This window comes from Elgaria multicarinata, chromosome 11 (genome assembly GCF_023053635.1).
Source record: "Elgaria multicarinata webbii isolate HBS135686 ecotype San Diego chromosome 11, rElgMul1.1.pri, whole genome shotgun sequence".
In the NCBI taxonomy this organism is placed as follows: Eukaryota; Metazoa; Chordata; class Lepidosauria; order Squamata; family Anguidae; genus Elgaria; species Elgaria multicarinata.
This window is the reverse complement of record NC_086181.1, coordinates 34,579,843-34,606,010: the sequence shown is the minus strand read 5'-3', so window position 1 is coordinate 34,606,010 and position 26,168 is coordinate 34,579,843. Positions and strand designations below refer to the sequence as shown.

The window sequence follows — 26,168 nt, the reverse complement described above, 5'->3', positions numbered from 1 at the left end:
CAGACGACACGCTAAGCCATGGTTAGGGAGCATGTTTAAACTGTGTGGTTATGTAGTCGCCATGGTGAGGAATGGTTCACATAACATGCTAGGTCATGGTTCACATGACATTCTAAGCCATAATGTTTAGCTCAATATTTAGCCAACGTGGCTTAGCATGTCATCTGAACAGGTTTAGTGTCTCCTCCAATGCTACAATCAGAACTACCCACCTTGATCTCTCTTACCCCTCCTCTTCTGTTTGCCCCCTTATCCTGCACCGTCTCTTTCTCGTTTCTCCCTTGATGAGTTGATCACACTACTGGTCTCATCTAACCCCTCCATGTGCTCCCTTGATACCACCCTTCCCATTTCCTTGTTGTCATTTTCCCTGCCTTTATCACAACATTTCATAACTACTCTCTTCCCTCCTGGTTTCTTTACGACTGCATTCAAACATGCTACTATTGTTTTCCCTGTTCTTGAAAAACAAACAAGCAAAAGCCAATCCCTTGATGCATCTTTCTTGAATCATCTGTCTGTCTGCTGTTCCTTCTCCAGTTCTTTTTCCTTGTCTCTTCTAGTTTGTAAACTTGTTATTCGTACTGCAAACTGTTCTAGGATCCTCTTGGGCTGAAGAGAGGGATAAAAATATTTTAAGAGAGTCTTCCTTTCTTCCATTATTAAAGAATTAGTGTAATGCATTTATTAGGCCAACCCCAAGATCGCAAAAAATGTGCAGGCTTTCGAGATGTCCAGATGTCTTCCATCAAGCAAGATGTTAGAAAAAGCAGGTTTATTTATTTTATTTATTTATTTATTACATTTATATACCGCCCCACAGCCGAAGCTCTCTGGACGGTTGAAGTCATGGTGTCTGCTTGATCCCACAATCTTGAGATGGAAGCTTTTTCCAACGTAAAAAGAAATCTGTGATCCTCAAAAATGCTGAAACGCCCGACTTTGTTACGTGTAGACTTCAGAAACTACATTTCCCATGCGCTCTCTTGCTTTTAGAGGCTTTTTTTTTGGTCGTTCCCAATTTTGACTCATTACTGGACTGCATTTCCCATGAGGCACTAAAGCAAACGTTCACCTCATCCTTCATTTCCACCATCATCATGCCCATCACACAAAGCATCCGTGAAACCTTATGCCGTAATACGTTCGTTAGTCTTTCAGGTGCCACAACACTCTTTTTCTCTTTTTGGGTCTTTACTTGAGGTCTTGCATCCAAAACTACATTTCCCATACACGCTCGCTTGCAGGCTCCTCTATCTCGCGGGGCTTTCTGGGTTTCGTATTTCCGCCCGTGCCCTTCATGTTTGGGGAGAGCGCAATTGCGAGACTACAATTCCCAGAAGGCGCTGTTCTCGTTCCCCTCTGTCGAAGACTGCCTGCCATCAGTTCCCCCTTTCCAGCGAGAAAGAAGCAGCTGGTTTAGTCCGGTCCCCAAGTGTGGAATCGGCGGCGGCGTTTGGACTTGGCGGTAAGGGACCCCCTCTTTGGAAAGTGACCTTGTGATTGCTATTGGGGGGCTCTTGGCCGTGCATTATCGTCCCTACCCCGGCGGTGGGAGGACAAGATGCCGGATTCCTGGGTTCGCTAGGAAGGGAGCAGTGGGTTAGAGGAAAGAGGTGTTGGGGGCACAGAATTATTATCGGATCCGCTTCTCAGCGCAGGGAGAAGCTTGGTGAATTGGAATGGACGGGGAGATGGGGAGCCAGGACTCCTGGGTCCTCTGGGAGAGAGGACTGAGTAAGGTGTTAGTGTAGAGAGGTGAAGATGGGATTCTTGGGTTCTCCTTTTAGGAGAGGAATGTGTTGTAAAAGGAGGTGAAGGCTTGGATCAGGAGATGCAGTGCACCAAACTCACCTAGTCTATGGGTGAGGACGTTGCATTTTCAGGCAAAGAACTAGGCCCCAAGTTCTTCCCCACGTAAGTCCAATCTCCTGGTCTAGAGGAGGAAAGGTTGTGAGCGAAGCTGCCTTAGTTGTTTTACCCTTGCCCCTCTCCTATTCCCCTCCTCTCCCTCTCTCTCTTGTTACCTCTGCTTCCTTCTCCTCTCCCTTGCTTGTCTCTCCTTCATTGCCCACTTCCAGAGTGTAAGCTCCTTGGGGCGAAGACCTATCTCTCTCTTCCCCATCCTCCACTTTTGGCTTGCAGGCCACACACACTGATGGCACTATATAAGCAACAGTTTCCCAATAACCGGAGTGGAGTTGTGTGTTAAGATTAAGTCTAGAGAATTAAAGCAATTGACCCACAGCTAACATCCAGTAGGTTAAAGCAAGGGGACTCCAGAAGGGAAAGGGCAGCAGCTGGCATAGATTGGCCCTCTTCTACGTACAGCACAGAGCTAGGCTCGGGCTGTCATCCAAGATGTCCTGTGCTGTTCCTTTTCCCCTTAACCTGCTCCAACCTGGGGAATGTAAACAGCCAGAATTGGCAAGGACGGGGCAATTGTTCCAAAACTCTTGGCAGAAGGCAGTAGTTTGTAAAAAGGCATGCTCAAAAAAGGCATAAAAATGGGCTGCATGGAAGTGTCGCTATAAAGAAAAGGGCTAGCTCCCCCCCTCCTAAAGACGGGGTTCTCGGTCTCCTTTGCTTATATTCTGTAAAGTGCTGGAATGTTGTATTTTTTAAAAAAACATGACTTCATGCAGAAAAGCAGGATATAAATCTAAATAATTTAATAGAAACTGCTTACAGAGCTGAGGCACTCAAGATCCATGTGGTGAGCGTGGCAACTTTTAACAGTGTGTTTTCAAAACAAAAGTAGATCAGCTGCCTTCAGTATCTTCTATTTCTGATAGAAAAGCAGGATATAAGTATTTTGAGTGAGCAGGACCCTTGTACATTGCTTTCAAGTTACTCAGTTCAGTACGCAAAATAGCTGAAGTACCAATAATAATAATAATAATAATATTTATTTCTCACCTACCTCTCCATCCTGATTGAGGCGGGGAACAACAGCAAATTTTCAATACATAAAACTGAATTAAGAACATAATATGCATTGTTAAAACATCCTCAAAACATTGAAGTAGTGCAGTAGTTTTCAGACTGTTTTGGAGAACCCTGGGGTTTGCTTATCAGGGATTCTTTGATAAGAGATCAGTAATGTAAGATTCCCCCCTTCTCCAAATATACTTTTCCAGCACAACCAAGCCTCCCAGCTACTGGGTGGTATAAAAATGCAATAAATAATAAAATCTCCTAAAATGTACAGCTGCAGGAGAGTCCTGAGCATGCTCGTCGCTCATAATGCGTACCCTACAATATGACCCCCAGAATCCTTTACCAATGTACTCAGGTTCCATGTCAGACCTGCAGAGGTTCCTTGGAGTCAATGTGGAAAGGGTTTCTAAGGAGATAGAAACTTCAAAGTCACTGATCTAGTGTATGGTGGATCTGGGACCAAATCCTCCCCCAGTCTTGCAGAGATAGCATCTTAGCCTCCATTTCCACCACTTGTAAAACAACAATAACAGAGGCGTCTTTTGCAGCTTTGTTGCAAAGATGAAAGAGGGAATGGTTTTAAAATGTGCGTAGTGAAAGTAGCTGCTAGTTAAATAATAACCACCGTGTAAATAGCATTTCTTAATCTGTTAGCAAGGAGTGACCTATTATAATAACGCCTGTTGCCTGTATAGTTTAATTATTTTTTGTAAACTGCCCGGACAACTTTGGCTATGGGAAGTATCAAAATGTAATAATAAATGAAATTAAATCATCTCTCTTCTCCCTGAGGCTGGTTGAGAGTTAGCTAGCGGCGGGGGAGAAAAATTAATTCTCCATGCCCTGCTTAAATGAGCCCCAGAAATAACTGGCTGGCCATTGAGGGAACCAGGAAGCTGGGTCAGGAAGGGTGTTGGTCTGATCCTGCAGGGGTCTCCTCTTATTTTCTTAAAGGAAGTTCAGTTGTAAATATAAGACAAGAGATTTCCTTGAACAATTGCAGGAAACCCATGTTTGGGCCTGGGCTGTTGTTTTTATTTTTGCCTTGCATGGAAAGGGTTAAAAGCATCTTAAAGGGGAGGTGCCATGTGTTATTTAGGAAAGTGGAATAAACTTTTTCAGCTATGTGTGTGGGGTGAAAAGTCATGTATTCATCAGTTGCGTTTATATGCCACCCAACTGACAAATGCCCTGGGGCGGTTTGCAATTGTAAAAAGCCCCAAACAACAATAAAATAGCAACCAATACAGTAACATAACAGAAAAAGATAAAAATATTAAAGAGCCAGCAGTAAAGTTAGTATTCAGAGCAACAGATTAAAGATTAAATGCCTGCTAGAAGAGGAAGGTCTTAGCCTGGTGTTTAAATGTTTGCAGTGAGAACACCAGGTGGCTCTCTGGGAAAAAATCCAAAATCTATGCTAGGATAATATCTTTATTAGGACAACTTTAGCTTCTCCAGAACTCTTCATCAGAATTGATGGTAAACAAAGCCAAAAGGGGTGTGTGCATGGAAAAGAAGTGGCTGATATTGAAGTTACTTAAACCTTATTTGGGCATTTCCCTTACTGCGTATGCCAACATGCGACCGGCACCATGTACCCTGTCCTCTGATGCTGTGTGTGTTATGTAGCCCCGCTCCCTGGCATCTGCATGTAGAATGTGGATGTCAGCAGAAAGGAGGGGGATGCATGTACAACTCTACCCATGGAGGCATGTGTAGGAGTCAGACCCCTATGCTATCAGGGTTCTGGCATGGAAGCTGTCTCTCAGCAGACATCTGCGCTCTGGGCATGGAAGCCAGGGGCGGGTTTGTTCTCAGCTTGCACGTTGGTAGAACCACCCAAGTATGTACTTGGAACACCTCAATAGGGTTTAGTGATAGTCTTAACATGGGATGTGGGAAGAGCTTGCAGACATTCAAATTAGGCTTTTCAAGGTGTTGTAATGACTTCATGTTGCACCTTGGACTGTCCCTAGGATTGCAGGGTGAAGAAACAAATAATGGTTGATCCCCTTCCCCCTCCCCAGTTTTGAAAATCTAAAATTCAGCTGTTATTTAGAACTGGCTCCATCTTTAAATGAAATGCAGAGAAACGTTCCTTAGTAGGTGGAAAACAAGTAGATGTTGTGCAGACTTCTACTGTGACTTTCTACTGTTAGTTTTTCCCTACCCTGTGCCTGCTTACCCTTCCCTGTACCTGTTGGCATTCTCTTCCCCTCCTTATTGTTTTACTATGATTTTATTAGATTGTAAGCCTATGCGGCAGGGTCTTGCTATTTACTGTTTTACTCTGTACAGCACCATGTACATTGATGGTGCTATATAAATAAATAATAATAATAATAATAATAATAATAATAATAGAGAGAAACTTGACATTTTTTATATTTAAAAAAGCTGGAGTTAACCTTAGGTGATGTACTAGATTTTTAAAAAATAATCAATAGAAGTCAAATTGGGTGTCTTAGCCTAGTAGCTGGAGGCAATATATCCTCAGGAAATGAAGTTCCAGCTTCAGGTGGTATAGAATTACCTTCCTCTAGTGTAGGATCCTTCTGTTGAACTGCTAAATTCAGTATTCCCCAAGTTGCTCAAAAAAGCAAACGTAGCCGTGTTGATCACCCATATTAAGCTAATAGCTTTAGTAGGCCAAGTCAGAAAACGGTGGAAGCTTATCTGGTTTGAAGACTTAGCCTGCCTAAATTCACTTTTGAAAGTGAAATGTTGAGATGGGGCTTCTTGAGTTATAACTTGTTCGTGTTTTCCCCCTGCCTGTTTTCCTGGGCCTGACAATCCAATCACTTAAAAACTTTGAAGCCAGGCCAAGTTTCTGGAGGTGCATAACCAAATGTGAGATGAACACCCCACTATCTTTTGATCTTCTAAAAGTTTTACAGATGTTTCGGAATCTCCCAGGCCTGTTCTCCGGGCACTGCTCCGTTTCCCCTCCCTGCAGGCTCCAGCTGCTTGGGGTGAAATGAGGTCGAAGGCACGGGGAGGGGCTGGGCTGGGCCGGGCCGGGCCGGCTGCTGTGTGCACACATGCTTTGCCAAGAGCCAGAAGGCTGTGTTGTTAGCAGCCAGACAAACGGTGCCGTTGCAGCTGGACAAACAGGGCCGAGGCATTTTGGCCTTTGCGGCGTTGCCTGTATAGAATCTGGGGATCTGCATGGAAAGCAACTCCGAGCTGCTTGGGCAGGAGGTGAGTGAATCTGTTCAGGACATCGAATAGACCGTGCTGCTCCTTCCTCCCCCGGAGCTGAGGTGGCCGGATTCTGGAGCTCTTGGCTTTCAGCTCTTGCTGAGCCACGAGGCCTCACTCTGCTTACTAAAGCTAGAAATAGAAGCCAGGGCTCCCGGCTCTCAGCACCTCTTGCTTTAATCCCTAGAGAACTTAGGGGTTCCAGTTCTTAGTGGCCTTACCCCACTAAGCTTCTTGCCCTCTCCAATTTGGGAGAGGGTGGGAGCCAAGACCCTTGCCTTCCAGCACTCCCTCGCTTTTAACCCCCAATGAACTCAGGAGTCCTGGTTCTTAGCATTTTGTGTCCTGAATCCTCTGCCCTTCCGAGCTGGGATACAACCTAAGAGTCGTGGCTCTCATGACACCTCTTTGCTTGACTCCAGATGCTGTTGGACGCCAGCTCCCAGCATCCCTGACCATTGGCCATGCTAACTGGGGCTGATGGCAGTTGGAGTCCACCAATATCTGAAAGGTCACTGGTTCCCTACTCCTGCTCTAGGATGGCATGCTTGTGTTTGGGCTATACCACTTTTGACTGCAAGTGGGGGCTTGCATGATTGATTGTTCCTTCCTACAAAGAAAAAATTTCCTGTGTTTACAAGGATGTTGGGGAGGAGATGAGGCCTGAAGCCTTTTTCTTGCCATGCTTGTTGTCTGTGTGAGGAAAACTTTTACTTTTTCTGGTATGGAGCAGCCTACACCTGTATACAGCCCAGACTTAGGTGGACCACCTTGATGAGAACCAGGCTGGACTCTGCAGCACCGCTGCTTTCTTCCCTGCCCGCCTTCCTTCCTTGTTTGTCTGTCAGAGTTGAAAAAATATTTTTCGCCTGCTGTGGTATGAAGGAAGTGGGTGGTCTGGCATTTTTTCCCCTTGCACATTTCTCAAAAACCAGCAATTCTCAATAATTTCTCAAGAACCAGCTGGTGGGGAAAATGGCTGAGGTAAAGGGATGACTCTCCTAACGGTGCAGAGGACCCGTCTTGTGGTAGCTGTTGTGGCGTGGAATCTGATGGTTAAAGCACGGAGCGCTTATGGAAAACTGGATGTCTACCCCTGGCTCTGGAATGGTAGCAAAACATAGTGGTTACAGCATGGCCTAGACTCCTGGAGTTTCTGTGAGGAGAGAGCGGAATGAATGAATCTGAGACAGTGATGTCATGGAATCCCATGCTTGCCAGATTTCACTTATTCTTTCTAGGTTGTGGGGCAGTATAACTTTTATTTTTATTTTATTTTTCTAATTTTTTTTATTGTTTCAAAACACAAATAAACAAACAGATCCACACTGCCAACCAGGAAAAAAAGAACACACAGAAAAACAAGAAACATAGAAAACATATATAAATAAGATGTGCTTCCAGTTTTCTCCCCAGCAAAAATATGTGACAATATTTTCTCTTACGCTGTCATCACAGAATCCAAGTTTCCCCTCTTAACCTTTTCTACATTATTGATTGAATCCACAGATGTACAATTTTTCTCATCCCTTCATAAAGTCTGTAAAAGGTTTCCATTCAGCCATAAATCTTGATATCGATTATACTCTAATTATTGCCGTAAGTTTCACAGTATAACTTTTCCAGTGACAGTCCTGGGAGCCCACAAAAATCATAGGTAGCCATGTTGGTTCATTACAGAGGTGGTGGTGAGGAATTCCAAACCCACAGTAGGGCAATATATTCTTACGGGTTTGGGGTTATTCTAAATGATCTCTCAACGTCAGTCCCCCCCCGCCCAGCTCTTTTAGACTGGTTGTGAAAAGAGATTGTTAGAATGGGTCAAACTGGTTGGGCAAGTTTAGCCTGGCAGATTCCCTCTTGTTCTGAGTTTAGCTATAGGGTGGCTGTCCTCAGAGATAGGCAATTTTGGAGGGGTTTTTTTTGCCTTTCTCTCCACCCCAATCCCTAAGAGGATTCAAATTGAGTCTGGGGTGACAACAATAGAAGTAAACTAAGTTTGTGTGTGTGTAACAGTCTGTGCTGGGACTGGAAAGGGAGCCAAGAAATGACTGTTCTTTTTAGGAAATCCTATGGGACACAGGGTTCCCCTAGACATCTCATGGGGAACAGGAGTCCGTTGGGATAGTTAATGCTGTTGATCTTCATCTTATGCTCAGCCTGTATATATGTATAAATAAACCTTCCATGGTAGAAAAGTCTCCAGTGACTTCTTGCTAAGGAAACAACCCTGAGTAAGTTGCTGAAACACCTGAAACGTCTCACCGCCTGGAAGTGGGCTGCATGCACATAACAATACTTTTATTAGGAACAACTACAATATCACAAAGCAGTGAGCAAGGTGCTGATTTCTCAATAACTCCTCTTTGAGGTGGATATATTAAATAAATGGGAAGAAAGCATGATTTTACTGCCCCCAGGTCTGCAGCTTGTAACAGATTTATGATAGAAGTGCAGGAAGCATTGTACAGACTTGATTCAATTAGCCTCTGATAGGTGCTAAACAGATTTCATGTTCCACCAGGAGTTGCTGGGACATAGAAGCAATAAAGGCTGTTCTTCTGTTCTTAGGAAATATGAAATCGAGCAATTACTTGAATCTGTCTACAACATTGATTGGGTCCTTTTCAGAGACAGAGCAGAAGCAAAATGTGGTTGTCTGTATCTTAGCAAAGCTGGATATTAATTTTAAGTGGTTCACTAGGCCAAGAGTCAACAGAAACCAAAGATGGTAGTATTGCCTAGTGATTGGAGGCTGTGTAAAACATACACTCCAATGGAAAGTTATTTTTAATCCATCCTATGAGCAGGACCCATTTGAAAACTTGGAAACCAGGAGGAGATGTTTATTTTTTGCAGAGATTAAAAATTCCTGAAATAAATGCTATTTCATAACTGTGAATACCAAATCTACATGCCCAGTAGAATATAAACACTGGGAATGGGATTGGGGCAAAGAGAAGTAGGCAGGAGCCCTGGTCCATCCTATGTTGTGTTTTCAATTCAAATTAGTGGTGGTGGGGAGTGTGGTCTAGTAGTTACTGGAGCCATGGGGACAGAGGACTCTTGGATTTTGTCCCCAACTTTAAGAAGAACTCAGGTCCCAGAAAGAGATTCCTGAGAGAAAGCAGTAGTAATGTGGAGAAAAGGAAGGATGTGTATTTTTCCATTATGAAAGCCATGAGAATGCAGGCTAGGCAGTGGGGTTTGGGTTCTTAGGAAAGGGAAGTTGGGGAGCAGGGGTGTCTTAAAAGTCTAATATTTTGGGCTGTGAAAGGAAAGAACGGTTGTTAATATTATCATTGATAGTATTTCTATGGAATTTGTATTTTCAATGTCTTCTGGCTATTAATGTGTTACATTTTTATGGAATCCTCTTCTTGGAATATATAACACGTGAGTCAGTCTATTATCCCAGCACCAGGCAGCTCAAGCTCCCTTCTGTAATCAAATGTCTTTATGAGAACTGCATTTTCTCTTCACTTCTACCCTTTTCAGATGGAAACGGAGCTATTTGTCCTTGTAGAACAAGGAAGCTGGCATAAGATAACCAAGTTTACTTGAGGTAAGTCGGCTTCTGCGAAATTTCTTTCAGATTTGAATTCCTTCTTGTTTCACCCTTATCTCCATGTCACTTCAAGGTTATGTTCACTTGTTTGTTAAGCCCTGAGTTGGTAAAACCGGCTGTCAACCTGAATTGCATCACTTCAAGAGCAGGGGATAGTTCTGTGAAATATATGTGACATCTTAAGGACGCGTTCAGATTCAATGTTTGGATGATAGGCTGACTGTGGCAAGCATGATGTTTGTGGCCTCTTGGAACATATTGGTTCATAATTGGAAGGCCGTTTGGAATGTTCCAGTGTTCTACATGGCTTTTGCTGTAATAATAATAATAATAAAATTATTTCTTGCCCGCCTCTCCACTTTGATCGAGGCGGGGAACAACAATAAACGATAAAATACATAATACTCAATTAAAACATAATATACATAGAATCATAGAATAGCAGAGTTGGAAGGGGCCTACAAGGCCATCAAGTCCAACCCCCTGCTCAATGCAGGAATCCACCCTAAAGCATCCCTGACAGATGGTTGTCCAGCTGCCTCTTGAAGGCCTCTAGTGTGGGAGAGCCCACAACCTCCCTAGGTAACTGATTCCACCGTCGCACTGCTCTAACAGTCAAGAAGTTTTTCCTGATGTCCAGCTGGAATCTGGCTTCCTTTAACTTGAGCCCGTTATTCCGTGTCCTGCACTCTGGGAGGATCGAGAAGAGATCCTGGCCCTCCTCTGTGTGACAACCTTTTAAGTATTTGAAGAGTGATATCCTGTCTCCCCTCAATCTTCTCTTCTCCATGCTAAACATGCCCAGTTCTTTCAGTCTCTCTTCATAGGGCTTTGTTGTTAAAAACATCCTAAAAAACATCCTGAGAACTTGTAGGATGATTGGATGAAGCTGGGGGGCAGCGGGGGGAACTCTTCTCAGCAAAAGAAAATGGTTGTCTTATTGTACAATTCTGTGTATCAAGTCCATCTGGAGTTGTCAGAGTTTGGCGGATGGTGTGTGTACCTCTTTCCCTTCCTACTCTTAGAATCTATCTGATGGAAAAAAGGCATTATATAGAGAACTTTCCAATGTGCTGGAACCCTGTTTTGGAGCCTAACAATTTGTATGTGTAAATGGGCCATCACAGTTATTTATTTATTTTATTTATTTGTGGCGTTTATATACCACTGAATATAATAAAAACTCTCTGCGGTTCACAATATTGAAATACAATATTAGAAGCACAACATTAAAACACAGTGTCTCCGTTCATTTCTCAACGTTGGTTTTAGAACTCCACTGTAGAGTTTTTACACCAGCAAGGTGGAGTTTTTTTTAGAGAACTCTCCACACTGAATATCCACGCTGTGCAAAGGAGAGTTGCTACACAACCATTGTGTTGTGTGGAGGACTCCGTAGAGTTTCCTGTTGCGTTGAGTTGACTTTTCCCACTGGCTACAGAGTTCCCTGGCAAGAGTGGCGAAAGGAGCAAGTAGTGCTCTAGGAGAGCCGCCGGGATTGGTTTTTTTGCAGCAGTGGCTGATGGGATACCATCAGGAGGACTGGGGGAGGAGAGAGGGTGGAGGAACTGTCAATTAAACATCACATTTCCTTTTACTCAACTCCATGGTAGCCCACAGTCACACAATGGTGGAGTTAGAACATGTCGTGTGGTGAGTACCCCCTACAAACTCAACCGTTGAGTGGAGTTTTCCCACTGCGTAGAGAAACGTGTTGTCTGAACTGAGCCATTGACATCTTGGGAGTAAGTATTTGGAATTGCTGATATTGGGGAGAGAAAGTATGAGGTTCCTTATCACTGGGAAAACAAACTGATACTGGTATTGATGGTATGAACCCAGTTATAATTCATGGAGTGCAATGCTTTTCAGTGGAGCCAGGCCACATGTTCAGGACTGACATAAAAACGTCCAGTAATGAAGCAGCATACAAATATGTGTGAATTTATCTCTTTCCACATTAGGGAATGCACAGAGGCCCCGCCAGAGGGGACAGTGCCCAGACCTGGAGAAAGCAGAGATATCCCTGTAACTTGTCATCTTAGGAGTAAGTATTTGGAATTGCTGATATTGGAGTTTGGGGTTCTAGCTGCCTTGCCCCAGAAACTACCCATAACATAATGCCCTCAATTAGAAAGTTGCATCTCCATTTTGAGGAACCACTGTTTTGGAAGAGTGTGGGACAAACTGCCATGCCTTATTCAGCTCTAGTTTGCTTCAGTGGGGTGCCCTCCGGATAACTTCCCAGTGGATAATGTCCCATGGGTAACATTTGTGGCACCCCGACTGTGGAATGCCCTCCCCTTGGAGGCCCGACTGGCGCCAACGCTGATTTTATTTCGGCGCCAAGTGAAAACATGGCTTTTTAACAAAGCCTTTAATAGTTAAATTCACTAAGATGGCTCATTGTTTTAACTGTTTTAATTGTTTTTAATGCTTTTAAATTATATATTGTTTTAACTTTTTGTGAACCCCCCAGAGAGCTCTGACTATTGGGTGGTATAGAAATATAATAAATAAATAAACAATAAATAAAACTTGGTTCATGGTTTAATTTGGTTTTAGCTGTGTATATTTATTGTTTTATACTGTATGCTTTTATCTGTACGCTGCCCTAAGATCTTAATGATATAGGGCGGGTTACAAATGTTTTGAATAAATAAATAAATTTATTATGGTTATTCATTCATCATGGTTATTCATTTATCAAAGCCGGAGAATTTACAGATCTTCATCTTTCCTTCTGCCGCACTTAGTGGCACCTTAAACTTGCCATCTGTGACTGCCTCTATCTGATTTCATGTTGGGATTGCCCCTGTAGTCAGGCCAAGAATTTCAGCAGATAATATCAAGTTGAGGTATATTGGAGAATTGCCATACTGGCTTAGTTCATGTACCATTTAACTTGCAATTCTGATTTTTGCCTGCCAGATACCTAAAGGAGATTCACAAGTAGGGTGGAAGTGCATTCAGTCCACACATATATACATACACATATAGAGAGAGAGAGGGAGGGAGGGAGGGAATTCCACGCACAACACTGCTGTTCCAACAGTGTCCTTCTGTCTTGTCTCCAGGTGTCTGTGGAAGCGAGAATGTTGTGGAAAACGCTGCTGATGGTAGATTTAGGGGGAGCTGGGAGCCGGGCTCCCTGTGTGCTCCCGTTCTTTCTCCCTGCTCTCCGGTACCGGTCCTCTTCGGCGATTGATCAACACCATGAATTGGCCCGTGAGCGATCCAAGACGGTGACCTCCTTCTATAACCAGTCGGCCATTGACATAGCAGCCGAAAAGGTGAGCATCCACAGGTACTGGAGTAGCATCTCCATTCACAACTCAGATTTAACACGGGGATCATCTACACCAAGCAGGATATTCCACTATGAAAGTTGGTATATAAAGGCAGGAGCCATGCTACTGCTTTATAGCAGTATTGAAGTGCACTGCACTCCCCCTGAAGACGCAGGTCCGCAGCTTGGGTGTACTTCTGGATTCAGCCCTGAGCCTGGATGCCCAGGTTTTGGCGGTGGCCAGGAGTGCACTTGCACAGTTAAAGCTAGTGCGCCAGCTGCGCCCGTTCCTAGAGACGTCGGACCTGGCCACGGTGACACATGCCTTAGTTACATCCCGATTGGATGACTGTAACGCGCTCTACGTGGGGCTGCCTTTGAAGAGTGTTTGGAAACTCCAGCTGGTTCAAAGAGCTGCAGCCAGATTGTTGACCGGGGCTGGTTACAGGGAGCATACAACTCCCCTGTTAAAACAGCTCCACTGGCTTCCAGTCTGTTTCCGGGCACAATTCAAAGTGCTGGTTATGACCTATAAAGCTCTACATGGTTCGGGTCCAGGTTATTTGAAAGAATGTATTCTCCCTTATGAGCCTGCCCATGCTTTGAGATCTGCTGGAGAGGCCCTTCTTTCAGTCCCACCTTCTTCGCAGTCACGCTTGGTGGGAACATGGGAGAAGGCCTTCTCGGTGGCTGCTCTGGTGCTCTGGAACTCTCTTCCCAGGGAAGTTAGGCTGGCTCCCTCCTTGATGGGCTTTCGGAAGCAGGCGAAAACTTTTTTGTTCAAGCAGGCCTTTGGAGAATAATCCAGCCCTCCATCTATGTTAATGTCTTATAATTTTGTTGTGTATTTTTTAATTGGTTATGGTTTTGTTTCCCTCCCCCCCCCATGTATATTTTAAACTTTGTAAGGCCGCCTTGAGGCCCAGCATTGGGCAAAAGGCGGGATATAAATAAATATAATCATCATCATCATCATCATCATCATCTACACTACTGGTTTATAGTGGTACTGAAGTGCACTGACAACTGTTGGGGCCCATGATCCTTCTACACCAAGCAGGATATAACACTATGAAAGCGGTATATGGTATGTGTCAATGGGCCCCAACGGTTGTCAGTGCATCTCAATACCGCTATAAAGCACTAGTGTGGCTCCTGCCTTTTATATACTGCTTTCATACTGCTTTCATTGTGGAATATCCTGTTTGGTGTAGATGAGCCCACAGTCAGCGTAGCAGAGTGGGATGATGCTCCCATTTCTCAAGCCTCCACTTCTCCAAGGCACGTTTTGCCTTGCCCTAACGGACTTGTAGGCTGTGAGCCAGGAGCAGGTCTAGGCTCTCCCAGCTCATACTCGTTGGCAGAAGTAGCAGGAGAGTTCTTCCAGGTCTGAAAATTTCAAGAAGGAAAATTATGTGAAGGACAGGTCTGAGCAGGTGAATTACATTCCTTGATGTTGCTTTCTGGCCTGGTTGGAAAATAATGGCTTACATTAGCCTGCGCCAATGGCATTTTGATGCTTGTAGAGAGAGATGTGGGGTTGCAGGGTGGAAGCACACACTTCTTTGTGCTTATATTTCCCTTAGAAACCATCCTGTTCCTTTATTGTTTTGAACAGAATCATCCCTCGGCCCTTGGGTCCCGTTTTGCTAATCACCACAGTTTAATGAGTTCCCTGAACAACTTGGCTCTGGCCCTGGAGAGGCGGTCCACATCTTTGACTGGGCAGAACAGAGGCCTAATCTTGCTCCCGCCGTCTGGAGTCTGCCCTGGGGGAAATGCTGGTTAATTAAATAACCATCTGTCACAATGCAAAGGCCTTACGAAAGAGGCTTCTGTTTTCCCTCAACACATTAACATGTTGCCCACTCAGCTCTTGACAGAAGCCCCTTTATGAACGTAAAGTGAACTCATTTGCATAGAATTGCTTATTCTTATACATGTGGAGTGGAAAAATCATGGGCTGTAATAAGTAGCCATTTGCCAATGTGGTTGTGACCTCTTTTTCTCCAGCAGCGCTCCTCTGTTTTCCTGTCCAGCAGAAATGTAACAGGGAACAGCTTTTCCCATCATGGCATCTCTGTCCTGGGGAAAAGCGGCAGCCGTTACATTCCTCCCTTTTTGCAGCTCTTAAAGGCCTGCTTTCCGTGCCAGAAAAAAAGCTGGCAGCCTTATTTTATAAGATAGCAAATTGTTTAGATTAACTAGAAAACGTATTCTGTATATTTACCTTATGTGCACTTTTATTTTACTTTTGGCAGTCATTAAGTGGGGAGGGAAAGAGCTGTGTAAAGAGCTGAAGAGCCAAACACTGAAAATCCTGCTTGCTTCCTTTCCCCATATCCCCCAATCTTCTGAGATTTCAGCAGAAGCATTAGAGCTAAACACTGTTTATGGATGGGCTATGATGGTGGGAAGGAAATGTAGAAGTGTAGAAAGTTGGCCACATGTGACCAGACTCAGTCCCCCCCTGCCCAAACTGGATATAAGTTGGGCCTAATAGTCCCCCTTCACAGGAAGGCCTACAGAGAGGCCATCTTTAAGGATGCATAGCTTTGAGCAAAGGCTGTCCTTCATCCCACAAGAAAAACAGGAAGGCATCAAGTAGTCTTGTGTTCTTCCCAAAGGCATTTGGATGGCCACTGTTCGAACAGAATACTGGACTAGATAGGCCTTTGATCTGATGCAGTAACTTATTGTAACTTGATCCAATGCTGGGAATGCTCAGTGCTGGTGCCGTTCTCTTGGTTGTCCTCATGGGGGCGTTCTGTAAACTTTGTGGACCCTTCTTCCCTCTTGTCTTCCCAGGCCTCTGTGAGGTTGACACCCACCACCATGTTGTATTCTGGACGGTCTCAGGATGGGAGCCACCTGCTGGTAGGTATGAGACTTAACACCTGCCCTCAGATAGTTAGAGCCTAGCTGTGAATCCCATTCTTTCCTTTCTCCGTTTTTAATGACTGAGACCAGGGGTGGCAGCTTGTGGCCCTCCAGATGTTTTGACCTACAACTCCCATGATCCCTCACCTTTGGCATTGCTGGCTAGGGCTGATGGGGGTTGTAGGCCAAACATCTGGAAGGCCATATGTTACCCACCCCTGACTTAGACCTTATTATTGCTCCATTATTGCTTCTGAGTTCTGTTCTCAGCTCTGAGATATTCCAGCTTCTAGGAAAGTTTTCTATGTGCAGGAGATTTATTTTGAGAGAGAGGCAGTATTCAAATATGGAATTCCCCACCTGTAACCTGAATAGGTACAGACTAGAAAAGCTACACCATGTGATTCTTCTGCATGTATCGAATGCAAATGTGCTGTTTTCTAAAATGAGATACAGTCCTTTTGAGAGACTGTAGCCCCTCAGAACGCACATGGCAAAGTACACACCACTTCAAAATTCCCTGCACGTGGCAAGCCAAGTAGGTTTGTTTTTCACATGTAGAGACATTTTGATGTGGGGGCACTTTTGAACAAAGAATGTCCAAAAGGACTGAGGTGGTACAGTCCCATCGAAGGACTGTATCTTGTGTGCAGCTGCATGTTCAAATTTACTTCTAAACTATCAGCCTTTGTTGGCAGGAACTGTGCCATTTTCGTGCTCTGTATGATATCTAGCATTCTGGTACCTGAGTAACTATGGGCAAGTCTTGACTACCCCAGGATTGTTGTGAGGATCAAATGAGTTGGTGATGGGAGCTATATATGTGGCCTGAAGTTCTTGGAGGAAGGGCAGGATGCAAATGTAATAAATCACTAACAGTTTTAATATAAGTGATGGCTTCTATTCTTAAGAAATCCTGAGAATTAAAGAATCATAGACTAGGACAGAAAAGCTACCTGGTCCAACCCCATTTTGCCAAGCAGTTGCACTCACTCACTAGCTGCATGCTGTCAACCCACAATACTCCCTTCTAACTCACAAAAGCTGGTCACCTGGATGTCATCCTTAAGCAGCACAGGCTAGCACAGGAATGGCTGTTTATGAGCCCTCTCTAGTGTGGTGTAGGGACTGACGTCATAAGTTATAAACAGGGAAGTCCCTCGGTTCAGCCCTGATCTCATTTGATGACCTTAAGTAAACTGCTACCTCTTGGCCTTGGCTCTCCTTCCTGGTCTTTAAGTGATGATCATCCTGGTCTAGTTTACAGGATTGTCGTAAGGATTCGTGCGATTATGTTGCTTGTGAGTGTTCTGAGCACTTAATTTGTATCTAGTGCTAATCTAAGTAGTGTTGTTTGTTATTACTGTCTTCCTAAATGGGAAGGAGCTACAGGACCGTCTCTTAATTTATATCCCTCTTTGCCTCTGGGGAGCTCAAGGATATGTAGATAGAGGCACTGACCTAACCCAGATCTGCTTTATTTTAGCAAGATTGCTGTATCAGGTACCTTCTAGACTATTCACTCTTGTTCAGCCCCATGCTGAAAGGCAGGATCGTCCTACCCATCAGCCCATGTAACATATACCATGATGCACAGCAGGCAGATATCAGTTGTCCTGCAGAGGAGTGACCTCTGGATAAAAGGATGCAGTTGTAGAGCAAAAGTGCACATAGAAGGGAAATGGGGGGAAACGCTCAAAGAATTCACTAGCTGGTTTGATCTTGGGATTGAAGAATGGAATTCCTTCTTGAGCCCACATATGGTGATCACTGAAAACACCCCAGTTCCCATGCCAATTACCTAACTAAACCACATTTCTCTCCAAGATCTGGGGACAAAACTGAGTAGTGCCATCACGGTCCATTACAATTGAGACCGTTGTATTCCTCATGTCCTTCAAAACTGGGAGAAAACCCAGCTCTTCTCCCTCACTTCATTTCTTAATCTGCAAGGCTGTATAAACTGACCTCTCTTTATGCTTTGTTACAGAAAAGTGCCCGCTACCTGCACCACGAACTGCCTGTCCGCATCGCTCATCGCATCAAAGGCTTTCGGAGCCTCCCCTTTATTATTGGCTGCAACCCCACCATCCTCCATGTGGTACGTCTGCTAAGGGCTGGTGAGAAGCATGTAAAGAGATGGTCAATAACTGAGGGACCATGTTGAAACTAGGGCAGTGAGAATGATGAGGCTCCAAGGCAGCTACTTTCAAATAATACAACAAGAAGGCATCATAATCATTGCCTTTTATTTTATTTTATACAGTAGGCCTCACCTCACCACCTGCCTTTCTGTTGAATGATCACTGGGGGCGCTTACAGTAGATTGCAGTAATATAAGACACCATAGGCTGGTCTTTTCTCTGCCATGATGTTCTTCCTAGAGGCAGGAGATGTGACCTCCCAGTCCTTCACAGTGAACAGAGACTGTGCCTTTGAGCCAGTCACTGTTTCTCACCCTAACCTACTCCTAGGGTTGCTGTGAGGATAAAATGGAGGGAAGGACCATTTATGGCACATCCCCCAGTTCTTTAGAGGAAGGGAGAAAACTTGTAGTAGAAATTGCAGTAGGTAGTAGTAGTAGTAGAAGATAATGTTTTTTATAAGGGAGATAACTGGGTTTCACTGCCCTCCCTGAATGTGAATTAGAATCCAAGAGTCTTTCCCAATTCCATTTCACTGTAATACACTAGATCCCACTCCTGGTGTATAGTGGATAAGAGAGTGAACTGTTAAATGTTGCTGGTTCAAATTTCAATTTGTCCATGATTAATTAGACATGGCTAAGTGGCTCTTTCAGCCTCTAGCTGTATAATGGTGGTGATTAGTACTTGACTAAGGTCCTGTAAGGTAGGCCAGCAAGAATGAGTAAACAGAATTAGTGAAGCTCTTTGAGCTCTTAGGAAAAGCCCCATATAAATGCTATCTCACCCACCCTGGCTTGATCAGAACACAAAGTATTGGTTCCTATCTCTTGCTTTTAAACCATTAAATCCCATTCTTCCCAGGAGCTGGCAAGAGGATCCAGGAATTCAGTAGCTTAGCAACAAATGCTTTTATAGTTTGTACCTCTGCTTTAGAGAGCCAGTGTGGCGTAGTGGCTAAGGTGTTGGACTGGGAGTCGGGAAATCCGGGTACTAGTCCCCACATGGCCATGGAAACCCACTGGGTGACTTTGGGCCAGTCACAGACTCTCAGCCCAGCCTACCTCACAGGGTTGCTGTTGTGAGGATAAAATGGAGAAGAGGAGGAGGAGGTTTATGTACGCCGCCTTGGGTTCCTTGGGAGAAAAAAAGGCGGGATATAAATGCAATAAATAAATAAATAAATTTAGTCAGGTTTGTCTTCTTGCTTCTTTCAGCACGAGCTTTACATCCGAGCTTTCCAGAAACTGAGCGACTTTCCCCCAGTAAGTATGTATTGAATCTTGGAATACAAAAAGGCTAAAAATGTCTTGAGTCATCTTTGTGGGGTGGTCACAAAAAATTAAGAGCATAGGCAGAGGATTGATGACTAAAGCATGCAGGCATGGTGGTATAGTTGATAATATTATCTAACATGAATAAAATGCCTTTTTAAAAAAATCAGACTGACTTGCAATGCTGTGTTAGAGCTTTATGTGGGACTGGGCTGTATGAGATGGAATGACTGCCTCATTCAATCTCTCTCTCTCTCCCTTCCAACTTCTTTCTTTTTTTAATACACCCTCTTTCTTTCTCCCTCCCTTCCCATGTTCCTTCTCTGTGTACAGATTAAGGACCAAGAATCGGAGGCCCAATACTGCAAACTGGTCAGACAGCTCCTAGATGATCACAAGGATGTCGTGACGCTACTGGCTGAAGGGTTGCGGGAATGTCGCAAGCACATACAGGTACTCAGACTGACTTTCCCTTTGAGTAGATTTGGGTTGGAGTGCCTTGGCCAAGGAGGTCTGTGGTTCGAGACCCACTGTGTGTCTGAAAGGGAGAGACAATTAGACGTAGGGTAGGTGGGCGGGAGGCCAGGCTCCTATATGTTCTGAGGCCAGCCTTGCCCTTGTTCCTTCATTTTCACTGCTTTCAGTGTAATCCCCCAAACCCTGCAGTTATTTTGGGCTGAATGGCTGAAATGGCACATTCAGTCCATCTTCAAATCTGGCTGGACAGGCACAACATTACAACCCCATCTGTGTCCCTTTTCACATCAATATCCCTCAAACATCCAGATGAAACGGGATCAGAAGAAAGTAGAATTGTTGCTCCTTACACAGCTGTTGTAATGATTTGTGAGGCCTTGGCTATTTTGCCTCTTACTAGGTTTCCTATTTACCTTCCCAGGATGAGAAAGTGATCCGTTCCTTTCTAGATAAGACTCTCACCTCCCGCCTGGGTATCCGGATGTTGGCTACTCACCACCTTGCCTTGCATGAGGACAAGGTACTATTTTTCTTCCATTGGACTGAGATTTAGTGACTGAGCTGTGTGGGTGTTGACTAATTCATAGACTGAAAGTGACAGAAAAAAGAAATTGTATAAAAGGGTATTTATTTATGTATGTGTTCATTTATTACATGATTTATTGCTACAGTTCTCTATTTAGATTCCCTACCCCACCCAAATCCTTAGGTAGCAACATATAAAGCAAAGGAAGAAAAATGTTTAAATTGTCAGTTGTCAGACAGGTATAATAGTCCACTAAAGACTGACAAAAAAAAGTCTGAGGGTGGAAGCTAATTAATGTACTAGAATAGATTATTTTTACAACATATAAAGACTACAACAATACAAATTGGCATAAAAACCCCATTCTGTAGCAGTAACAAAGCAACAACATATTAAAGAGATATGTCAAAGTAAATTGTGAAACAGAAAAATATATAATAACAATACTTTATAGTGAGGGGAAGTAAACAGTGTAATTATGATAATAATGAGGAGGGGAAAATGCATAAGTAGCCCAACAAAACATAAAAGTTTTCATAACTAAAAAAGGCGGGAACAGGGAGCAAGGGCAGTGATAAATGTGTTTATGTGTGAGGGGATTTCAAGTTCATATCAAGTTAAGACACTAGGCACCAAACACCAAAAACACCAAAGCTGAGTGGCATAAAGATGTGTGGAAAAAATAAAAGTGCGTGCAAAAAGGGGGAACATTACTTAAAGAAAAAAATCTGAAGAAAAAATCAAAACTATTTTGTCAGACAGTAAAGAGACAGAAACTGTTCAGTAAACTGAAAGAGATAAAGCTTATCTCCAGAAAGCAGAACTATAAAAAGGTAGGAAATGCCAAAAATGAAGAAGAAATTAAATCCATGGCATGTACATGCAACCCATTGCCCTCTTCATGTATTCTCTGGAACAAGTAAGGGCTAAAACGGGAAAGGAATGGCGCTGCATGTTCTGGTCTTGCCCTCAATGTCCCCAAATGTCCCACTTCTGCCCCCTCAGATCCACAGCTATGCTGTGTTGAGTGACACTGTCTGTACTTGTGTTCCTTTCAATGTGAGTAGAACATTTATCAGAGACCCTGATAAATCGGGGAAAATGTGTTCCAGAGAACATATGAACAGGACTTAGAGTGTAACAGGGAAATGTAAATCACCCACAGATTTATTAAAGAAACGGACAATAACAAAAGAAAAAAGCTTGAAAGGAAAAAGTGTGTGCATCAAGAAGTTACGAACAGAACTGTAGGAAATCACTGTGTGAGTGTTATTAGAGAACATGATACACTTTTAAATGTTTTTTTTTAAACCCCAGAGTCCTTCAGGTTGCTCAACACATCTTCAATTTTGAAATCAGCCATTTGATACATGTGTGTCAATATTGCCTAGCCAAACATTTCAGGCTTGAGAAAAGTGGGGATCATTGCATAACCTACTCCAGAATGGAAAACACCCCTCTGTAGTGTCACAGTATTTCCTATGTAATATTCACTCGTTATTATAGTGGATTTCCTTTCGCATGTGTGAATGTCTACTTAAAAAAACCACTTCAGTCTGAAGTACATAGTGTTTGCTTACAGGGATCAGAGTATCATAATAAATGTGTATCCCAAAGAACGGTCTGTGCTAGATTATCATATGTTTAGTTCTTACAAAAAGCAATGTAGGGGTAGGATATAAAATGGAATAATCATTCTCAGGACCATTTAGAGTACTAGTTGGTGTGGACCTAAGGGATGTGTTTATTCCTTGACTGCCTAAGATGACTTGTCACCGTTTGAGTTTTTGTAATAATACTGACTGATTACCAAAAGATTAGTCTGCTGAAACTAATTGTCTGACCAGTCAAAAAATCTAAGTTTATGTTAGCTCTAGTTTTGGGCACTTGTGGGGTTTGGAGTAAAGATTGGCCTGTTTCGGTGACTTGTTGGAATGAGCAGGTGTTCTAGGCCTTAAACCTATATTGACATTTCCATCTCTCCTTCCTGCAGCCAGACTTCGTTGGGATCATCTGCACCCGCTTGTCTCCGAAGAAAATAATTGAGAAATGGGTAGATTTTGCCAGGTATTCATTGCTGTTGATTTTTCAATGTAAGGAATATGTTTCTACGTACTGCTTGTGGTTTGTGAAGCAAACTATGAGTCCACCTTGTGGCCATGTTATGTAGTTTTACCTCCTGCATTCTGTATTTCCTTATGTTTGTTTTATGGTTTTGGTGATAGCTGTTTCATTAATTAGTAGGCCAATGAGGATCTTGATACTAATGCAACATGTTAAATTAGGGTTTATTTATTTTAAATATTTCATTGAATACATTATTTAAAACTTAAAATGCATAAACCAAATGTATTTTGACTATTAAAATATTCCTCAATAAAATTCTGGCTGGTAAAGGCCTCTCTCTAACTTTGCTGCAGCGCAGGTAAACACGAATAGTAAAAAATTGGCATCCAAGATTGGAAGCCCTGCTAAATAAGGCATTGTGCCTTCTCATTCCCAACAATAAGTCTGGGACTCACTGGTATGGAGATTAAACAATAAGGTTCACGTTGTAAGGGAGCTGCACCATGGCTTTGGCTTACAATTTTCCCAGTGGCTTTTGTGAGCTCCAAGTTATGCCCACCCTCATGCAGGATTTGGAGCAAACCAAGCAAGCCCAGATGGGGGAGACTGTGTTTGGCTCTTCAGTTCTATTCTAATGCAGCTTCTTCCCAGGAAAGTCACCCAGAATGGAACTGGATCTATGCTTATTCTGTTTCCATATTTCCTCACAGGCGCCTGTGTGAGCACAAGTATGGAAACGCGCCCCGGGTACGGATCAATGGACATGTGGCTGCCCGATTCCCCTTCATCCCGATGCCTCTTGACTACATCCTTCCAGAGTTGCTCAAGAATGCCATGCGGTGGGTACACCTTTTTTCCCTTTTCTTTGCACAAAGGTGAGCTGCAAGCCAGATTTGTGGGGGAAATCAGATGTCAGATCTTTTCCTGTAAAGACTTGCAGCACTGTTCCACCACATGCTTAGCTTTCCTAACGGCTCAATTGTTTATCAAGTCTTCCTGCCTCATTGAGATTCCATTTGGAGGAATAGACAAACACAGAATGATGGGACAAATGACCATCCTGCTGAGATAGGCGCTCTGTCTTGATTGCAAAATCTGTATTGTAATTCACAAAGTGATTTGGTGGCAGTATGAAGATCAGATCTCTGTCTGGGACTGTCTCACTTGCCTTCCTGCCGCAGAAGGCTTGGGCAGTCAGAAGGGCCTCTTACTACTATTGACATCAACTACTTCATTCCTAGATGAGGATAAGGCAGGCAGGAAAGGAAAATTCTAAAACAAAACGTCAAGAGCATAGGAAAAGGAGATTGGGAAGAGGTAGTGATCCTAGAGAATGAAGAAAAGGAGAGAAGGCAAGAATTGCATGTGACCAAGAGCTGCAGAGATTGAAGTCCGAATATTGCACACTAATTTGAAATAACCTAACAAATCTTTGACCGAAAGTCTCTGGTAGTGCAAGAATAGATTGCGAGGCTGTTTGGCATAATACAAAATGGGAAGGATTTGAGATGCTGCAGCCTTATTTCCTTGCTGTTTTCTTCCTTTTCAGAGCCACCATGGAGTCTCACTTGGATACACCCTACAATGTCCCAGACATAGTCATCACCATTGCCAACAATGACATTGACCTGATTATACGGTACGGTCTGGGTGGAACCTCTTCAAGCACAGTTAATCTTGAGTAACGGCTTAGCAGCCACCACCAAACATGGCGATCTTTGTGGGAAATTGGCAACAGTGGCCAGATGTAACAGATGCTTGTGAAACTACTGCAGAGGCCCTTCCTCCTGTTGGGCAGCAATATGCTGAGCTTTATCTCCAGTGGAAGGCGAAAAGGGAAGAAAGCTCTTGAACTGTGATATGTGATTCCCTAAGTCATGTCACTCTTTCTCCCTGCAGAATTTCAGATCGAGGTGCTGGCATCCCTCACGATCATGTTGAGAAGGTGACCGATTACCACTTCACCACGGCTGAGGCGAGTGCTCAGGACCCCCGCATGAACACCCTCTTCGGCAACATGGTGGAAATGGGGAACAGTGCCCAGTCGGGGCCCATGCACGGGTAAGAACCAGTGGGAGAGAAGTTGGGATTTTCAGCAGTCACTACACAAACGATGAAGGATGTTTCTTTGGTGGAGGGCGTTGAATGTTTCTAGGAAGGAAATGCCTATGAATCTACAGACATCAGGAGCAGTAAATTAAGCTTCCACTTAGTACTTGTGGTCCTAATTTGACTAAGTTCTCTCTTTCAAACTTACTGCCACCTCAGGGTCAATAAACTTGCCATTTAGAAAAAAAGAAGAAAAGGACATTTTGAGGATGTCAAACACTCTGCTCATTATGAGATTTCTTTCCTACATTGTACAACAACAGCAGATCACACATAGCCCCGGCAAAAGAATGTTTTAAGGTGCCTCTGTACATAGTTGATGATGCAATTATCACATGATAGTTTAATCATTTTTGGAGTTTCCCTCCAGCAGTTCTTCATCCCTCACCACATGGCAATAGTAGTTGGAATAAAAGTTCACATGTAGTGAGGTTTATCACTATAAATATGTCATGTCGAATTCTTCCCAGACCCTTGTAAGAACTTGACCTTCTCTTCCTCCAAGGATTGACCATAGAACAAAGGACTCCTCACACTCAGCTACGCATTACTATTTTCTTTGCAACGATTTTAACCCACCCATCCCTTTTTGTCTCTCTCTCTCTCTCTTTCACAGCTTTGGATTCGGGCTGCCCACCTCCCGTGCTTATGCTGAGTATCTGGGTGGCTCCCTGACCCTCCAGTCCCTGCAGGGTATTGGTACAGATGTGTACCTTCGCCTCAAACACATTGATGGGAAAGAGGAGAGTTTCCGCATCTAGACTTAGTGGGCTGACCCCTTCTTGGCTGCTGGAGAAAGCTTTTTAATACGTCCACCCAACCCCATTCCGCATGGATATACTTGTTCTCGTATGGATTTCTAAGAATGTGCTATGCTATCCTAGTAAAGCTCTTCTCTTCCCTTGGACACTTGGCTGCAGTGGGAAAGGAGATGGGTTATTTTCTCTTTCCTGAGCAGTTATTGATGGCACATCACCTCCTGCTAGCTATTCCAGTCCGTTCTTTGGGGATGCTCTGTGGTTAACGACCGATCTCTTGAATCCAGATTACGGAAAGAGCCTGTGGACAAATCTTCTCTTCCCTCCCCTTTTAAATGGGAATATTTAAAGCCACAGAATGGCCCTGGGGCAAAGCGAAGTCCTGTTTTGCTGCCGTTCTGTCTACTGCCAACTCCATCCAGGCTCTTGTTCCACCTATGTTTTGTTTTGTTTCTAATGGATACAAAGACATTGGGTGAAGGGAAAGCTTTTACTGTCGCATGTACTGATCCCATTTGACTTCTTTTATTGCACCCTGTTTGGGGAACCAAATCTACATGTCAGTCTTCAACAAGCGAAGACATTTCATGTTGCACACACCACCAAAATGCCCTCACCTTGAGAGGAAAAAGACTGGCACAGCACCAAGTTGGCATCTTTGCCACCCACAGTGTGGATTCCAGAACATTCTCCCTCTTCCCTTCCCTTCGCAACAACGTATTTTATTTCCACCCTCCCTCTCTCCACTTGATCTTTCTGTTGCCATTAAATGATTTTTTTAAAATAAATATTTCAGGGAGCAGGATAAAGGGTTTCTCTGTGCCCTTTCTCCTCCCCACTCAGCATTAGAGGGAAGTGGGTGGGGTACATTTTTTTTTTTTTGCTGTGATACTCAAATAAAAAACAAGATGCAGATTCCAAAATCTAGCAAA

The 26,168-nt window shown here is 43.6% G+C and overlaps 1 protein-coding gene across 2 annotated transcripts; it reads left to right on the top strand.

Annotated features, from left to right (window-relative positions):
* The first annotated feature begins 1,363 nt into the window (after positions 1 to 1,363).
* On the top strand, positions 1,364 to 26,168 carry BCKDK (branched chain keto acid dehydrogenase kinase). Of its 2 annotated transcripts, none has more exons than XM_063138434.1 (14): positions 1,364 to 1,468; positions 9,643 to 9,709; positions 11,677 to 11,759; positions 12,790 to 13,005; positions 15,810 to 15,878; positions 17,872 to 17,982; positions 19,243 to 19,290; positions 19,633 to 19,752; positions 20,198 to 20,296; positions 22,296 to 22,369; positions 23,080 to 23,208; positions 23,919 to 24,008; positions 24,269 to 24,430; positions 25,095 to 26,168. In XM_063138434.1, exons 4-14 carry the CDS (start codon positions 12,808 to 12,810, stop codon positions 25,237 to 25,239), a joined length of 1,245 nt encoding a protein of 414 aa, XP_062994504.1. In that variant the 5' UTR covers positions 1,364 to 1,468; positions 9,643 to 9,709; positions 11,677 to 11,759; positions 12,790 to 12,807; the 3' UTR covers positions 25,240 to 26,168. The 2 variants fall into 2 exon arrangements, with proteins under 2 accessions (XP_062994504.1, XP_062994505.1); XM_063138435.1 differs by lacking the exon at positions 1,364 to 1,468 and adding an exon at positions 5,988 to 6,144.

Coding starts and splice junctions, on each gene's coding strand:
- BCKDK (XM_063138434.1), top strand. CDS start 12,808: ATGTTGTGGAAAACGCTGCTGATGGTAGATTTAGGGGGAGCTGGGAGC. Junction 13,006..15,809: donor TTGACATAGCAGCCGAAAAG/GTGAGCATCCAC, acceptor TTGTCTTCCCAG/GCCTCTGTGAGGTTGACACC. Junction 15,879..17,871: donor AGGATGGGAGCCACCTGCTG/GTAGGTATGAGA, acceptor GCTTTGTTACAG/AAAAGTGCCCGCTACCTGCA.